The sequence below is a fragment of the Primulina eburnea genome, chromosome 8, assembly GCF_022965805.1.
Source record: "Primulina eburnea isolate SZY01 chromosome 8, ASM2296580v1, whole genome shotgun sequence".
In the NCBI taxonomy this organism is placed as follows: domain Eukaryota; kingdom Viridiplantae; phylum Streptophyta; class Magnoliopsida; order Lamiales; family Gesneriaceae; genus Primulina; species Primulina eburnea.
The window spans coordinates 4,904,215-4,923,404 of record NC_133108.1 but is presented as its reverse complement, the minus strand read 5'-3'; the positions used below and the strand labels follow the sequence as shown (position 1 = coordinate 4,923,404).

General features: G+C 36.8%; 1 protein-coding gene across 1 annotated transcript; it reads right to left on the bottom strand.

Annotated features, from left to right (window-relative positions):
• Window positions 1-349: 349 nt before the first annotated feature.
• On the bottom strand, window positions 350-7,602 carry LOC140838610 (uncharacterized). Its single transcript, XM_073205048.1, has 21 exons — window positions 7,305-7,602; window positions 6,838-6,917; window positions 6,352-6,438; window positions 6,182-6,232; window positions 5,980-6,097; window positions 5,819-5,875; window positions 5,639-5,703; window positions 5,471-5,554; window positions 5,020-5,070; window positions 4,865-4,927; window positions 4,737-4,783; window positions 4,546-4,615; window positions 4,400-4,462; window positions 3,273-3,362; window positions 3,119-3,157; window positions 2,777-3,004; window positions 2,595-2,680; window positions 1,464-1,512; window positions 1,257-1,337; window positions 1,062-1,155; window positions 350-814 (listed from the first exon to the last, which is right to left on the bottom strand). The coding sequence occupies exons 1-21, from the start codon at window positions 7,420-7,422 to the stop codon at window positions 636-638; spliced, it is 1,800 nt and encodes a 599-aa protein (XP_073061149.1). The 5' UTR covers window positions 7,423-7,602; the 3' UTR covers window positions 350-635.
• Between the last annotated feature and the right edge of the window lie 11,588 nt (window positions 7,603-19,190).

Genomic DNA, 19,190 nt, shown 5'->3' with positions numbered 1-19,190 from the left:
AACGGACCAAATGCTTATTTATCCCTTACCCATAATATAGATTGTGACATTTTAAGGATGTATCAAATTCATAATCATTGAATGAAATCCAAAGTGGTAGATTATTTTTTAAAAACCATAAATTTGAGACCAAATTTACTACATTCTTTCTATAACTAAAACCAAACTAACTCTCCAAGGATATCCCGGATTCTTCTTCTCTGTAGTCAATGAATTACTTTTTGCCTCCGTTGCTTCTACTTTCACATCTTGGATCATCATTTGCAACTCTTCATCCTAGTAGTAATTAGCTCACATTTCGGGCAAATAATCGAATACAAGAAAATCTGAGTGCGACGACTACATGAGATTATCAGAAAATTTCGCCAACCTAGCATAAAAAACCTCAGAGCAGTGTCCTTTAACACGATTAGAAGTATAAAAAAAAACATTTGTCCTATTTCACAATATCGGTGAACTGCAATCATACCCCTTCCATTTGAAAAAACTGGAACGAATCACCATGACACACTAATAACCTAGACTTATCATACATATAGAAATCTATTTCTGGGACAGAATGATGAATCATGCTAGAACGTTCGATCAATTGCTGGGCCAGACTGATGAATCATGCTACAGACGGTGCTAGTAATTCAAACATGCAAACCATTTCCATTGCGGTAAATTCCGTCCAAAGAGCCATTAGCTAACTTAGCTGAGTTGTCATACGCATAAGCTTTCAATGTTGTGGGACCGTTGCTCATCCAAGGTTTCTTTGTCGCACCTTTCATTAAAAGAACGTCCAGCTGCCCACAGGCTGCTGCTACCAATCCTGTCATGAGGAGTAGAGAAGGTATAATTGTGTTTCCCACAGGGATCAATTTTCGCGTTTATGTAGAATACCCGATGACAACCTTTCTTTTCAAATCCATTATCAGGATATTCACGTACAACGTGAAACATAAGTCGATAAAAGAGTGACTCGAGAAACAATATTGTGACCCAAATATAACCAAACCAAGTTCTTGATTGCACAATTGGCGGGAACTGAAAGCAGCATTCAACAGCGGAAAAAGTACCTAAGAAAAGAGCAGAGGGCTTCCCTGGTCTTGATTTGAATTCAGGGTGAAACTGAACACCGACAAAGTAAGGATGATCAGGCAGCTCAACAATCTGCAATGGAAGTTGATGAAAAACTCGCAGACCATAACAATACAGGGCAAAGCTGCAATCAGAAATCAGTAACCATGACAATATGATAACAAGAAATTCACCTCCATACGACAACCACTTTCATCTTTGCCAGTAAAAGTGAGACCGGCATCTTCAAATTGTAAGACCATATCAGGATTTACCTAGGCAAAGTCAAAATTTTCAACAGAAAACCCTACCTTAACTATCACAAATGGAATGCATATCAAGAATGTTATCTATTTAAAGTTGAAGTAGCAGTGTGGCTTCAGAAATGATTGTTCACGTACCTCGTATCTGTGTCTATGTCTCTCATCAATGAATCTTTCATTCCCATATCTAAAATCGACAAATTTTACTTCCGATCAGATATTATGGAAAATTGCCAAGTAACAAGAGGTACTGTTTTTGGTGTTTCTCCTCAAATGACTATAGACCTTATTCATAGAGATGATAGAGTTCAGGCAAGGTTGTGAATTGTGATATCCACAATGCATTTACAAGTACCCAGAGGTGGGCCAGGGAAAAGCATAAATCTGAATTTCAAATAATTTCTGGAAGGACCAACACGGACGAAGTGAAGTAAAGATGATCAGCGGAATCAAATGTAGTGTTGGTGAATATAGTTATTATAGACGAAGATCATCATAAGGCATCTACAAGTATCCGCCAACTTGGTCTAAGAAAACTGGAAATCTCATTTTTCACAATTGCTCTGAAAGTAAAAGGATAAAATAAACAAATGTTTCAATAACATTGAGTGAAAGCATTTCCGACTAGTTTAAAAATAAGATGGTAGGATTTATCAGGAAAAAAATTCATAAAAAAATGAACAGCTAGATCCAAACTCTCTATCCCGAACGTTTCACACAAAAGAGAGCTTTCGTGCATTTTCAGAATCTTTATAGAGCTGCTGGGTCAAGGTTTAAAACTTTGCACAATTTCAAACCAATGGAATTTGCTGCAAGAATAGGTTTAATATAATTTGGACTTACAGATTCTCATTCACTAGTTTACAAAGCGTGTCTCTAAATTAAATCAAATTAAAACAGAATTTCCCATAGTTGCAGTAATATGTTAATCCCAGAGTTAAAGTTCAAGAGTTAATGTTCACAGCCTTAAACAGATTGAAGTAATGCGAACATAAATTCTCAAGGAAGGCGGAAGAATCATGAGTAAGCAAAATCATTTTGTATTCATAGCTTTTAGTTGATTGGAATCAATTTATTCAGTCCACATCCAGACCTAGATAATGGATTCTTTCTAATTACTCCAATTATTTCTCAGCTATCCACACTAATTGCCTCTGACATTTCTTGCCGCATCATGAGATCTCATTGTTCAAACGAATAAAACTCCATGATGCCATCTGAGAATGCATGAAGACTTGATTTTCTCATTTTATAAAAGAAGGAACTCACAGTTTTGCTGATTTACTCGAGGAATCTTGAAAGTATGTTCTCCTTGATCCAAGCCGCATTGTACCTCCCATATGGGTTTTCGAACCCTGCAAATAGCACAATGAAAATTTATATATTAATGAGCTTTTATTATATAAAAGCTTTGGTAAGCAATATTAAAAGATAATGATAGGATGTGGGACCTCAGGCATAAAAATAACACAAGGGTTTTGAGTGTTTGGGTCAAATTCGGTACTGTTCGCATCTGACAGTCCAAGGACTGTTCGTGCAAACTCAATCACAGCAATTTGCATTCCTAGGCATATCCCAAGATAAGGGACCCTATTTTCACGAGCATACTTTGCAGCTAGAATCTTGCCCTCAACTCCTCTGTCACCAAACCCTCCAGGAACTAGTATGGCATCAGCCCCCTAGAAGGCAAGAATTTGTCAAATCACTGAAGAGGATCAACAAAACGATTTCAACCAGGCAATTCACACCCAGTTATACAATAGTTTCCAGGCTATTAAAGTAGCTAGGCAGACCTTCAACAAATTCCAAGCAATTTGATAACCATCTGGATTCTGCAAGTAGATATATCAGCCGAACTGTCAGATGATACCATATAAAATAATAAAAAACAAGCGATACAGATAAAAAAAATTCATATAAGACAAGCAATTATGCCAAGATATTAACCTCTTCCGCAGTTGCATTTTCAAGATCACTAGCAGGTACCCAATCTACACACAATTTCCTGTGGCAGGCAACAGAAGCATGCAAAAGAGCCTGCAAAGAGTAATCAAACATTGTTAAAGAGCAATCAAACATTGCTAAACTATAACATGATTGTCGGTCTATGTATCATTAGCTACAGATTCGGGGAAGTTTCTAGCACCTTCATCGAGAGTCAGGAATTCACGAGTCCTAGTCCTCTGATGCATAATTTCATTATTATTTAACAAATTGGTATTGATCCATAACCTTTTCTGGGTATTATTGCTCAATACCCTACCAACATGCAAATGTACAAATTTTGAGCTTATATTCCCTAATCTCTTGCGTAAATGTGAGGGACACGTTGAAGTATAATTTGTAGATCCACCTTCTTGGGTTTCGTGAAAAATAGTTTCTAGCAAAAATATACGCAGGCGATGAGCCATTTGATGTCAGCAGTTGTGATCCATACGAATAAATCATTTAGTAGCCAATAGGCATTGAAGACATTAATCTTATGATGACATTAAAGATTCTTAGCTTCAAAGTAGACTCTCCTCGTCTTGCACAAACTCTCACAAAGATTCCAATTTTTTAAAAAGATATCCTACATATCAATTTACAGAAAGTGTCTTGAAAACACCACCTATGAGCAGCATAATCAAACTGGAGAACATACGGATACAAAAAGGAACATGTCGAATGAGTTGTTTTTTGTCATTGGTTCAACCAGATTAAAAAGCTATATGTAGTCACTTGGACAGATCGATCATTAAATTACTAACAATTGGAAAAAAACTCACTTCTTGAATTATCCACAAGTTTAAGTTATATTTGAACTATAGACATTAGAGGTGCCTAAGCTGTCCCAAGGCCTTGTCACATGATTTCTCACGATATAGGGAGTAAAAACATTTTATATTTATAATTGACAACACTTGGCAAGGCCATGATGAGCACCCTATTTTTGTTAGGTGACAAGATTTTAGGATACAATACATATCTCATTCTCATCCTCCTAAGCTTCTCTTAATCCAGTACCATATTTACACTATCACATATAATTAAACCTGCACAGAAATTGTTCACTGGAAAATGCATGAGTTCACCTTCAACACAGAGAGATAAGAATCTGCGAGTCCAGTGTATTTTCCGACCATGGCAATTCTAACCTGTTTAAATGGCATGACAGTCAGAAATCTTAAGACAAAGCAAGTTCATTTCATCCCATACTTGAACAATGACAAGAACCTACAGGCTCACGCAACATATCACATAGACTAGCTCTGGATGTCCATTCCTCCAAAGCAGGTTTTCTAGCATCACTACAGTTAATAAAAAATAAAATTATTCAAAAAATGACTCAACGATTTGTGGTCAACATGGAATCCCAGCCATTCTTATCCTAAAGGAATGAAACAGAATGTTGAAGGTTGCATGACGAACCTATTGAGGTTCAAGACCTTCAAAATTGCCTCATGAGCTTTCTGGTCCTAAATGAAAGATAAAATCTGTTATAGTCATTCATTTAATCTAAAAAAAAATTATTTGACCGAAGGTGCAGTACTACTCACTCGCAAAAGCAAAGGTATATGCCAAATATTAGAAACATCATAGAGCGTGATAATGTTGTCAATCTGGAAGGACAAAATACTCATCAACTTATTGTGTAAAATATAAAACTGTAATTTTATTAGATGATACTGCGAGATTATATTAAACATTATACCGGAACATGGCAAAAACGGGAAAGTTTTTCCTTGACATTTCCCTCAAGTTCCTGTAGAACAAAATAAACTTTAAGCGGGTGAGGTGATATAATAAACATGACAGATAATCTACGACTGCACACGAAAACAATATGCTGAGCTCGTTTGAGAATTGACTTTGTCAAACTTTTTTTTATTTGTGACCTTGAATCTTTTTTTGCAAAATGAAACTCTAACATGTAGAAAAAGCATAATAGACCAAACAAAGGTATTTTCCAAATTTTCCTCATAAATAAGTTGCAACATTCAAGAACAAAGCTCTCCATCGCTAAAAAATATGATGCAATGCTTGGTTAGGCCAAACTTGACACCCCCACAGGCCACAACCACCACCGCATGCACGCGCGCCCACACACGCATAGAGAGAGAGAGAGAGAGAGAGAGAGAGAGAGAGAGAGAGGAGAGAGAGACCAATGTGCTGCGGCATGCCAATATATGTGGAATCAGGCCCAAGCTTCTTAATCCCCTGACACTATGTTGAGTTGGCTTGGTTTTCTGAACAGGTAAAAACCATTTCCATGCTTAAATCATAAGAAGAAATTACCAACACGAAAAATAATGACATTATGAAAATTTCACCTGCTCGCCAACGACACTTAGAACAGGCACTAAGCTAACATGAATCAAGCAAAAATTTCCATCACCTGAGAAAATCAAGAGTCTAAAAGTGTTGCAGTTAACCTTTTAAGGGAGAACGACAATATTAAAAACTATTGGTTCTGTACATTCTTAAGAGCGAGGTGCAAAACATAATCTTACCTACGCGGTATGAAAATTGTCCAAGAGCCTCCATGAAAGGCATTGATTCAATATCACCTGCATCAGGCAAAAAAACCAGTTTAAATGATAAAATTAATAACAAATGACATTTAAAATATCAGTAATAACTGGTCTAATTGCACACGAAATATCGAGTTTACCAATAGTTCCACCCAACTCTATGACACAGACATCCGCAGGACCTTCTTTTCCATCAACCGATATTGCTGCCGCACGTTCAATCCATTCTTGAATGGCGTCGGTTATATGAGGCACGACCTTCATGGGAAAACAGGTTAAGTGAAACTACAAGCTGCCAAGAGTGGAGAGCATCATAAAAACCATGTGTCAAAACGGACATACCTGAACTGTTTGTCCCAGATAATCTCCCCTTCTCTCCTTCTCAATAACAGACTAAATAAAGAAATAGAACTTTTATCTAGTCAAAATTTATAGTTCAGACTAGCCGATGAAGATCTGAAGAGCGTGACACAATATAAAGTATCAAAAATATAAACAGTCCGGATACTTGCCTGGTATATTTTTCCAGTTGTTATATTATTATCTCGAGTCAATTTTATATCCAAGAACCGTTCATAGTTTCCAAGGTCCAAGTCCACCTGAAAGAATTAGGTCACAGTTTCCTTGTCAAGTAATGGCGACTGGCAGATGAAATATGCCAGATGTATCATCTCAGACAAATAATGCACCCCGTCAGAATATCCAGCACTCAAATAATTTTTCATGGAGGGAAGTATTAAGTGCCTCCGGATTGTTCAAACAAAAAACGCGAGATGAATTGCAGGTTTCAAATATTCAGCTGTTGAAACACACCAAAACCCTCCACCAAGAAACATCTCATGGAAGATGTCATAAAATCTAGCCATTTCCATTAATTATTTATCACACCACCAAGACACATCAGAAAATCCAAGCCCAAATGCGGCCGACGTTATTATTGACATAAAATTCGCAATAAATTAAATTGGGATAATTTTGTATAAAAGATGCTTTCTAACCTCTCCACCATCATCAAGGACAAATACTTCTCCGTGCTCGAACGGAGACATGGTTCCAGCATCGGTATTCAAGTAAGGATCTGAATATATAAAGCCAAATAGAGGGGGGAAACGCATATTAGTTCGTGTTCCGAAAGAAATACTGCAGAAGTTACAACGAATCCTCTCGCCTTACACTCCACAGAGCAGAGGAAACCCGACAAATACAGAGATAGAATACAAGATAAAGGTGTATCGAGAAAAAAAGGGGAACAACCCACATTAGAGATAAAGAAAATAGACGCTTTCCCAAAGTCCCGAGTAGAAAAAAAAACAAAGATTAACTTCTTTTTCTCCAAAGCATGGCGCTAAAACCATACATTACATTCACAACTCACACTTAGAAAAACAAGAAAGGGACGGGAACAGGAACAGGAACAGAAACAAGAAAGGCAAAAAAACAAAACCCATGAAAAATGAAAACCAACCAATTTTGATGGAAGTAACCCGGAGTCCACAGGCCTTGAGGATGAGACCTATACTGCTGGCCGTGACCCCTTTCCCAAGACCGCTCACAACTCCTCCCGTGACCAAAACGTACTTCATTTTCAATCCACTTCGAGCTTTCCGGTAGAGAAAGAAGAAACAGGTCCTTCACTCGGCACCTTATCTACTGTAGTCGATAATACCGCTGAAATTCGAGAGAGAAATTAGGAGAAGGGAAGCGAATGAATGAGAAGGGATGTGAAGAGGGAGTGGCGGCTTTTATGCTTGAAGGCCGGTAAGATATCAGGGCACGCACACACTTCAATTGTTGATCGACACGTTGTTCAACATGCACATTATTCTCCCCGTACATTAGTTACTCGCCCCCAAAATTTAATTTCATTTATTTCAAAAAAAAACAAAAAATATGGACTTTTTTTAATTACATAATCTTGTGTTTATGCAAATCGATTGCCTTACAGTGTGTTTGGCAACCAGGATTTGGGAGGATTTCATGGGATTTGGATTTCAAAATCCTATTTTTACTGTTTGGCAAGATGTTAAAAAAAAGGATTCGAATTTGCTTAGGATTTCATGGGATTTCATGGGATTTCGACAAGTATATCCAAATCCCATCAAATTTGATAAGATTTGGTGGGATTTGGATTTTAAAAACATAAAATTACTTTTTTATCCAACATATCATTCTCCATCAAAAATTTCTAAATGATTAGATTTTTTTTTCTTTTTAACTTTTTTTAGAAGTTGAAAGATTTCGTTTAAATTTTATAAGTTTCTTGTGTTATTTACTGATTAATATAATAAAAATTATAGTAATTATCAAAGCCTCTTTTTACGTTTAATAATTAATTTCATGTTAAAGTTTGAAGTTGTTGATGATTTTTTAATTATTATTTTATGTGCACTATGATTAATAAATAATAATTAATTTTTGAATTTACAAATACAAATAATAGAGAAGAAATATTAATTTCTAAACTTTTTTTAGTTACTTATGTTTATATGATTTCTAAGGGTAGTTTAGTAAAATTTTAAAATTCCAAATTCGAACCCTTTTTTCTCCAAACAAGAAATGGATTTCTAAATACCATTTTTAAATTTTAAACCAAACACCAAATGGAATTTCAAATACTTGAATTTCCAAATCCAATTCCAAATCCAATTCCAAATCCCACGAAATCTTCTCAAATCCTGGTTGCCAAACACACTGTTAATTTCAAAAACCTCTTGACTTGACTTAAGATACACATCCCGCAATCTAATACGTGTTTGCAAAAAATAATATTGTTTTATATGGTAAATATATATATATGTATAAAGGCAATAAGATTTGAGTGATCCGGGGGCTATAATATCTCTTACAAAAATAGTATTAATTAAATAGTCTATATATATATATAAAGAAAAAAGGGAAATTGGATTATAACTCGCTTTCGGAAAGGAGTTGATAAAAAAAGGGTAAAAGGAGTGGGAAAAGTGAAGAGGATGGGAGACAAGGTCAAAGAAGCAACGGATAAAAGTGCTTTGTATTTCAAGAAAAGGCAGCTAATAGAGCGCACACCCAATGGCCCCATTACTTGTTGATCGAGGCAGCAATGGATAACAATATGGTTCGTTGTTACTCTTTTTGTTTTATACCAACGGTCTCGGGGTCCCATTTGCTCCCGGTTTACTCCATTCATCCTACGTGTCTCATTTTCCCATGTCTCGGGCCGGCCAACTTCGTCTACACCCACCCCCTCGAAACTTTTTCTCCCCAATGTTTTACATTTTTCCACTTTATCTAGATAACTTTATTTATTCCTCCTTTTTTTTAATATATGTTTATTTCAAATTTAATGACGATCTATTGATATCAACATCCAAACCCACGTATGAATTACATATGGGTTCTACGTACACTTGGCCGCACCGCATAGGTTTGAGACAACCTTCTAACAGCTCCCCGTTTACTAACGACTTTTCGGTTAAGTTTTTCTTTCTAATTTCAACATTTCCCTTTCTTTGTGTTTTTGTGACATTCGGGAGTCCTAAATTTTCAGGATGATAATCGATCTCACCATAATTATATGTGGTTAATATCTAAAGTTATAAATCACACCAATTGTTGGGTGATGAGAATATTAATGAATTGATCTCGACGTAATTATATGTATACAAGATCTAATCGTTATTGTAAATTTCTTTTTCGTGACCTCGTAATTAAAAACAATGAAAACTACCTCAAATATTACCTCCTAAATACGACCCGAAAACAAAATATTACATGCACGTTACTTTCCATAATTAAATCTAAATGTAATATAAGCTATTAAAATATTGTAGAATGAAATAATAATACATCTTAAATTTTGTTGGACTAGAGGTTTATTGGGCTTGTATTTTTTGAATGGGAAATTGGCACAAGCAATGCCCAATAGTTGGTAAATGGGAAATGTCCCGTATAGGAAAATAAACATAGCATTGGTGAGTTTATATTGAGCTCCACTTTATGGAGGTGTAACAATGATTGGTCAAGAGGCTCTCTCTCGCGCGCACAGGGGCAGGGGTGCAAATCATGGGCCCGATTTGCAGTGGAAAAAGGCTTGACTTGTGTGCAAGCGTACGAGCGCGACCTGGGTGCGTCGAATGTCGGACCGATCAAGGTAAAATTTCCCACCAAGGCTCACCTGGCTTTTGCTATTTTTTATTTGACCTTTGGTGCTCCAACTGGACAGACCTTTGGCCTTTCGAATGACCAGCCGTAACTGTCCATATGAGTGCCTATAAATAGAGGCAGCCTCAAGTCATTCAGAGACAACCAAAACAAACACTCTCCCGCATTCTGATATTTCGAAGCTTTGCTTTCTGTTATCTCGGCTGCTGCTACTTCCCCCGGCTGTTGTTCCTATGTCGTTACACTACTCTCGTGATAAAGTTCAGGTACATCTCAGTTCGTCTTTGTAGTATCTCGTGCTAAGGTACTGCTGGTTGTTCCGTTGTATCATGAGAAACAGACGTCCAAGTTCATCCTCCAAGCACACCGGAAGGGAAAAATCTGTTTTAAGGACAATGTATTACATATAGACATCGGTTTGCTTTATTTTATGCATTGTGCTACTGTTTAGTTCGCTATACTAGCTCGCTGGTTTTTGTATACCTTTCTGTTTCAACATATATTTTGTATAACAATTTTATATATATAGAATAACATGTATCACGCGCACACACAAAACATGCGTGTCGCTGCTTGTGTGCATCATGCGTGGATAACGAAGAACAATCCTTGAACAAAAACAACTGTTGTCGCTTCTATCCTCCTATCGCCAACTTAATTAACCTAACGCACCTTTGATTATGCAAATATAACCCAAGTAGTCGAGGACTGAATTTATTTGTAACTGGCAGACAAATTTCTTTTATATGGATTAATTTGACTTAAGATCAAATCGATTGATATTTGATCCTGACAAAAATAAAAAACTTTATTTGTCATTACAACCCCCAAAAAAGAAAATAAAGTTGCCGAGTGTGAAAAAATAAAAATGGATAATATAATCTACGGTCTAATTAATCAATTTTGTAATACATATTTTATATTTTTTATTTAAATCAGTCATAAAAAAATATATTATTTTTTTATAAATATAAATATAATTGGCCTATTACATAGATAAAAAAATATATGAAATTATATAATAGTAAATTTATTAATAATATGTTTGACTGAATTTTCTAGGTGGCGAAGATCCACGTGGAGCTGAGTAACTCCAAAATATCCATGCGTGGATGTAATCGTAGCCGTCAATTCTGACGTGATAGACATAGGTTAATTTCCTTGGCTGCTTACTGCCTTGTTCGGTGGTCGTTACATACATTGTTTAATACGGCTTACCTTGTTCCCAGGCCACGCCCATACGGTCCCCCATTCTAAGCACGCTTTCAGTATATATAATTAAATTAAATTAAATTAAATTAAAAAATGGGAATAAAATATTATGAATTATCAAATCATAGGGAAATTATTATTCGGTGGATTTACCTAAAGTTGAACTAACACACGGTTTTTGTGGTGAATTAATTTTTTTTTAAGTTTTTTTTTCCCGAACGAATTTAACATACTATATATAATCGATTTAAAAAACAATTACATATGAGTAATTAAACGCTGTGGTTAAGTACTTCACCATGTAATTAAATACTATTAATTATATTTTGCCGGCTCGGCTACTATCTTAAATATTAATTAATGTGACAAAGTGCACCCGTGGTTGGAATTTATGGTACGGTGGGAGCCACATTATCAGATAACGTGCCTCACCAAACCCCAGTCCCTGTCCTGTCAAATATGTCATTTTTAAATTATTTATGTGATTTTTTACTTATTTTTTTAGAAAAAAGAAATTGAGGGAGGAAATAATATGTTAATTAAATTGGAGCGATTTTGTATATGTAATATTATTGAATTGAATAATGTATTATTTTAGATATAATAATAATAATAATAATAATAATAATGGTTGGTTGGTCTATTCATTCACTTGACAAAAAGGAGAGCGTTCTTCTTTGAATTCCGTATTGTCAACAACCGTCGATCCGAAGCGTACGTGGCAGTGAGTCACGTATTTTATCCTCTTTCCACTATTGTCATTTTACATTCATGTTTTCCAATAAATTAATAATAGTAATAAAACAAAGATAAATTTCACGGTCTTTGCTACACGTGGTGGTCGAGTCACTTGTAATAGTTTTATTCGGATAAAATATGGAATAAATTATAAAATACGTCAAAACATAGTACGAGGGTATTAGGCCAAAAACCTGCGGAGTAAACAACTACTTGTTACAACGGAGACAAGGTAACTCACTTATTTCATACCGTTCAAGTCATGTTTATTTATATTATCCACATCAAATATTTTATGATATTTGTGGATATGCCTCTCTCTCGCCAAATTGCTACCAGGGGAGTAGTTCTTTTCACTCTTGTGAGATGATCTCACGAATCTTTATCTGTGAAACGAGTCAATCCTATCGATGTTCACAATAACAAGTAATACTCTTAACATAAAAAGTAATATTATTTCATGGATGATCCAAATAAGAGATCTGTCTCACAAAAAACGACCTGTGAGACTGTGTCACACAAATTTTTGTCTTTTCAAAATGGGTGCAGTGATCCCCTCAATTTGTTTTAAAGAGTGGAAGGTTGTAAATAATTATAATTTTTTTATTATCTTTCTAAAATTTGTTCTTGCCCCTTCGAAGATTTTCAGTTTTTGTCGTCTTTCCAACTTTATTTTTCTGGTTCCATCTTGGTAATTCCAGTGCAACAGTTGAGTCAAACGGTATCTTTCATATGAAGTCAAATTTCATTCTCATGGTGGAGATCCACGAAGAAGGATCGAAGAATATTCCGGATGATTGAGATGGGATATATTTAAAGGTGAGCATTCAGTCGGTTCGGTTATCGATCGAACCGAGTTAGCCATAATCTAACCAAACCGAAATATTTTTTCATAACCGAACCGATCGAATTATTTTTCATAACCGATGAAAACCGAACCAAATTACAATTGGTTAATTCGATAATCTACTGAATTAACCGATTAGTTTTTTTTAAAAAATATGATTTAACTTTAATTATATATATAATTTTTCTTGTCCTACGATCTACAAAAATGTATAAAAACATAAAATCACACACATCACAAATAAATAAGATTTGTTTCAAAACAATTAATATATATTTTAATCGATTTAAAAAGATTAAAAAATATATTAAAATTGATAAATAATAAAAATTTATTAAATAATACTATTTATTATATCGATTAACCGATTTCAAAATTTTGAAAACATAATCGATATAACCGAATTTTTTAAATTTGAAAACCGAATTTCCGAAATAACCGAACCGAATTTCCGAATTGGCTCCGTTCGGTCGGTTAATTCGGTTTAACCGAAATCTTACTCACCCCTACATATACTCTATAACAAAACTCGATTTGGCAAGAACCCAGCACGATTTTAATTATTAGTACAAATTTATTCTAATTTTTAAGCGTTACCTGGAAAAATTAAGGCCCAAGTTTATGGTTATAGTTTTTTGCGACATTTTTACGTGTAATATTTATTTAATTAATAAAAAAAATTGACATTCTTTAACTGTACGTCCATGCTTTCGTACAAAAAAGATATCGAGATTGTTGTAATTCATGAGAAATATAATTGCGCACATAATAGTTTACATGAAATTCATTTCTTAGTAACTGTATTTCTTAACGTGTTTGTGGTCAATAAGCTATCTATAAAAAAAAAACAATAGCATGATGTGGCGAAAGCTCGAGTGTAATTAATTTGATATTAGTTCGGGTAGATCAATTTAAAAAATTTCAGATTTTAAAATAATAGATCAGTATAGTGGCAAATTTGATGTTGCCGTGAGTTGAGTAGGATACATCTACAAGATAAAAATTTGATTTTTCGTTGTATCTCAACTGCGATAGATTTTTTAGATGATCTGTAGTAGGTAACATGTTGGATTGGTCTGCGAATGCTATGTATAGTTGTACATCTGCATGTTCTCATTTTTTACCTTGTTTAATAAAAGTAATTTCATTAAAAAAACGATAGCTTTGACGCTCCGACAAACTAAAAGTAGACACAAATAGAACATTTTTTTTTTAAAGAATACTTTTGCCATTGTACCATTATTTTTTTAAAAAAATTGATATATAGATGACATATAATTAATTTATTTTATCGATTGATGTCGAAATCACTAGTATATCTTATCTAATTCTATTGTCAACTAATTAACATCAATAAATACGTAGAGAATTGATGTTGCCTTGCTAATAAATGTATTATAAAATTTTAATTTTAGTTGTTGACGCAATTGTTTGACATAAATATCATCAAGTGAGAGCTACAAGTTCTGCACTGAAACAATATAAGTTATGAATTAAATGTCTAATTATTTCAACTCATCTACATCAAATCTCAGGTAAAAAAATATTCCCCTAATTTATATTTTTATTATTTTACTCAGGTTGATTCTTATCATATATTGAATTATCTATTTATTAATTTATTAATATAATTATAAATATTTTTACATGTGATATGATTGATATTATATTATTTTTTTTTTGAGGGGAAGAGCTGATAAATTTATTGCGTAAAATCATCCTTTACAAGCTGAACCAACCAAAAAGGAAATTCACCATTCACCCAAATAACAGGTGACGGGGAAGAAAAAGCAAATTGGGCCATGTGATGTGCTACTTTATTCGCCGATCTATGAACATGAGCCATACTAGAAACCACTGGTGTTGTCAAAAGTTCGATAATATCTGCCGTGCAAAAACCAGTGTAGCCAAGGTCCTCCTGATTGGTAGTGACTGCTTGCACTGCCAACAGAGAGTCTGATGCGATATGGACGTTTTGGAATCCTTTTTCATACAAAAGCTTGATACCTTCTCGGATGGCCAGGAGTTCACCGTGAACTACTGTAAGCGGTTGATTAATTTGTTTTCCAAATGCCAGTAACAACCGGCCTTGAGAATCATGAACGACGCCCCCAACACTGTACATATGTCTCTCTTCGTTCACGGCTGCATCAACATTAAGCATTAGGGAATCCGAACTTGGCGGCTTCCAGATTCTTTCGCTGCCGCGCTTCTCGCTTGTACATGTAATTAATTCTTTCAATCGAGCCCGTCGAAATTCAACTAGCATAGCAGAAGCCCAAGTAATACAGGTGGCAAGCTCTTTCCTCCTATCCCCATGCAAGAAGTTCTGTCTTTCTTTCCAAATTGCCCAGACATGAGTCGCCAGCCCCTCAAAGTCGTGCTTAGAGAAATTTTCTTTCAACCAAAAGCATATTTCCAATGTGTTGGTATGTTGCGCCCTTCTTATAACATGCTCAAAAGGGGTGTTCTTCCAAAGATGCTTAGTGGCTGGACAGAAAATTAAACTATGGAATGTTGAGTCTATTGGGTAATTACACAGACTGCAAGACTCATTAACTGGTACATGGTGCCGCAATAAGTTCTGGTTGGTAGGTATACAATCATGAGATATGCTCCACCAAAACAGTTGTATTTTCGGTTGGATAGAGAGACTCCATAAGAAAGCCCACCATGAGCCCAGAGAATGTCCCACTTGATTTTCCGGGGTAGAGAACAACCCCTTTTGTAGATGGCAGCCATCTCGTACTGTGTATTGACCCTTCATTTCATACCGCCAATATAGAGAGTCCTTCTTTCCTGCTGATGGTAGAGGTATCTTAAGTATCTATCCTGCAACATATGGATTAAATTTAGCCTCAATCTGCTCTGCATCCCACACTCCATTCTTTATTAAGGTATTCACAGTAGGTGCAATCTCCCACGGAACAGATGATGGACTGATTTTTGACTGCATAGTTGGGATCCAAGAATCGTCAAAGATATGTATTGATTTTCCATCCCCAACTCTCCATAGTAAGCCACTCACCAATAAATCCTTACTCCAATGGAGCGACCTCCAGATATAGGAGGGATTATTACCTAGCCCTGCATTCAGCACCGATTGATGACGGTAATATCTCCCTTTAAGCACACGAGCAGCTAGTGAGTCAGGGTGTCTAAGAAGGCGCCATACCTGTTTAGCAAGTAAAGCTCGGTTAAAATCTACTAATTTCCTGAAGCCAAGGCCACCCCTGATCTTTGGGTTGCATAGAAAATCCCATGACCTCCAATGTAATTTCCTCTGGCCATTATCTATTCCCCACCAGAAGTTTGCAAGTTCTCTTTCAATATCTGTGCACACCATAGTAGGCAATCTGAAACAAGACATCGCATATGAGGGGATGGCTTGTAAAACTGACTTGATTAGCACCTGTTTCCCTCCCTTCGAAAAATACTTGTTGCTCCAGCCTTGGATTCGTCGCACCACCCTTTCTACAAGATATTTAAACTGAAGCCTTTTACTCCTCAGTGACACTGTAGGTAGTCCCAAATAAAGATCATGCTGGTGAACTACAGAGATGGTCAAGATGTTCTTAATCGTATCCATGAGCAAAGGATTGGTGTTGGGACTAAATGAGAGGGATGATTTACCATAATTTATAAGTTGCCCAGACGCCTTCTCATAAATAGATAGGCACTCTTTGACCCTTGCCCCTTCTTCCATGGTAGCCCTGAAGAACATCAGACTATCATCAGCAAAAAACAAGTGAGATACAGATGGGCTTGCAGTCGCAATCTTAACCCCTCGGAATAGACCCCTGGCTTCATAAGCATCAAAGAGATTAGATAATCCATGCGCACACAAGACAAATAGATAGGGAGATAGTGGGTCCCCCTGTCTCAGACCTCGACTGGGTTTGATGGGACCAGCTATTTCTTGATTCACTCTGAAGGAGTAAGAAACAGAAGTTACACAATTCATTACCTTAGCGATCCAGTAGTTATTAAATCCCAATCGTGTCATCATCTGTTCCAGGAAATTCCATTCAACCCGATCATAAGGCTTGCTCATGTCTAATTTAAGGGCAGCATAACCACTACGACCAGTACTTCTGCTTTGCATCCAGTGTAAAATTTCAAAGCCCACAATAATGTTATCAGATATCAGGCAACCCGGAATAAAAGCACTCTGAGATGTGCCAACAATTTGTGAAAGGATCGGTCTGAATCGATTCGTGATGGCTCTGGAAACTATTTTAGAGCACACATTGCAGAGACTGATCGGTCTGAAATCCTTCAAGAGTAGTGGATCTTTAATTTTTGGAATAAGAGTAACAAGAGTGTTGTTCCATTCTTGTAAAGAGGCACCGTCATTTAAGACTCTTAACACAGCTACAGTAACATCCGGACCAACTATTTCCCAGAACTTCTGAAAGAAAAGGGCCGGGAGACCATCTGGGCCAGGGGCTTTATCGGGATGCATGTCAAATAAGGCACGTCTGACCTCTAAATCAGTAAACGGAGCACATAGAAACCGATTCATATGGACATCAACTTTTGGTTCCACTACTTCTAAAACTGGCGCCATATACTCGGCCGAAGGTTGAGTGGATGTGAATAAAGATTCAAAATAGTCCAGCACAATTGTCGACATCTCTCTATTTTCCGTGCACCAGTCGCCATGACTTGAGATCAACCCAGTGATAGTATTCTGAATTCGGCGGTTAGAGGCTTTAGAATGAAAAAACTTTGTATTACGGTCGCCATCCTTAAGCCATGATATTCTGCTTCTCTGCCTCCAATACATCTCCTCTTTAGAAGCAAGGTCCTCAATTTCTTCTTCTAACTCATTGATCTGGGCTTCATGAGATCGCCAATTGTCACTTGTCCTCAGCCCATTCAGCTTTTCTCGTTGTGCTTTTAGTATTTTGGGAGTATGTCGTATTTTATTCTTATCCCACTGAAGAAGAGCAACTTTGCAGTGTTCCATACGGTCCCCAAGCGAGAGGGTAGGATCACTGGCTTTCCACCCATTTTCAACCACTAATCTACAATCCTCATTCAGTAGCCAACCTTTCTCAAACCTGAAGCTCAAACCATTATTTCCTCGGATAAATTGATTCGGTACCTGTTCACCATGTAATTTCAGGCAAATGGGTCTATGATCAGAGTGGAAGAACTCCAAAGAATGCACCTTTGCTGATGGAAAAAGAAGTCTCCAATTCAAGTCCCCCACATATCTATCCAGTCTCTCAAATATCAAGTTGTTTGAAACTCTTCTATTCACCCACGTGAAGAACTCCCCATGACAGTGAAGGTCCTGCAAATCACAGATATCCAGGATATCCCTGAAAGCCTGCATTTGAGTTGGAGCCCTTCTATTGCCGCCCAGCTTTTCACTATCAAAGCATATTTCGTTAAAATCTCCTCCTACCAGCCAAGACATCATTCTCAGTTCTGTCAAGCCCCGAAGTCGATGCAAAAGCTCCCAAGAGAAGTGACGAAGATGTGTTTCAGGCTGTGCATAGAAACCTGTGAAGCGCCATACCCGATCTTTTTCTTGAACTAGACAATCAATATGTCCATGTGAGTATGATTTAACCAGCACAGAGAAGGGCTCCTTCCACAACAGTGCTAGGCCACCACTTCTTCCCCTACAGTCAACCATAAAGCAACCCGAGAATCCCAGTTTATTTTTCCAATATCTACAGTGAACCTCTCTTATTTTTGTTTCACTAAGAAATAAGAGAGTGGGTTTCTTTTCGGCGATAAGTCGCCCCAATTCCCGGAATGCCCGTGGGTTCCCAAGCCCCCGAATATTCCAAATTATGATATTCATGGTTGTCGGTGGGGTTGCGAAGCAACACCCACCGTTTTATCAAGTGAACTCAAGTGCTCGTCTCCATCCTTCACCTTTTTCTTGACAGGGCTCGTGTACTCCTGTGCTGAGGGATCGTACACTGGTGCCTTTTTATTTCCAGATATAGAGTTTGAGGCCGAAGCTTCCAGTTCATCCCTCCCCTTCTCTCGAGCCCTTCTTTTCCAATGTTTCGAAACAGAAGTGTTACATTGGCTCATGTTTACTCCTCCATCTATCACTGTTGAGTCCTTCGACCCTGAGCTAGGCACGGAAAAGGCACTATACTTGGGTGACTGTTCGACCCTTGGCATATACTGAGCAGCCTGCATAGTATCAGTAATATCAATGTTCTGCATGTTATTTGGAGGAGTTAAGCTAACCATCTGATGTGTTTCCAGGCTGTGTTCCTGTCGAGGCAAAGACAGATTTTCGCCTATTGCTCTTAAGATTAGATTCTGGTTTTCCCCTTGCTTCGTTCCTTCATGTTCAGTACCTGCGCCCCGTGAAGTATCTGGTCTTGCCCCATGACCCCTCGAGCCCCTACCGCCTCCAAGGTGTGATAAAGACCTCAT

Coding starts and splice junctions, on each gene's coding strand:
- LOC140838610 (XM_073205048.1), bottom strand. CDS start 7,422: ATGAAGTACGTTTTGGTCACGGGAGGAGTTGTGAGCGGTCTTGGGAAA. Junction 6,918..7,304: donor GGTTACTTCCATCAAAATTG/GTTGGTTTTCAT, acceptor TTATATATTCAG/ATCCTTACTTGAATACCGAT. Junction 6,233..6,351: donor CAACTGGAAAAATATACCAG/GCAAGTATCCGG, acceptor TTCTTTATTTAG/TCTGTTATTGAGAAGGAGAG.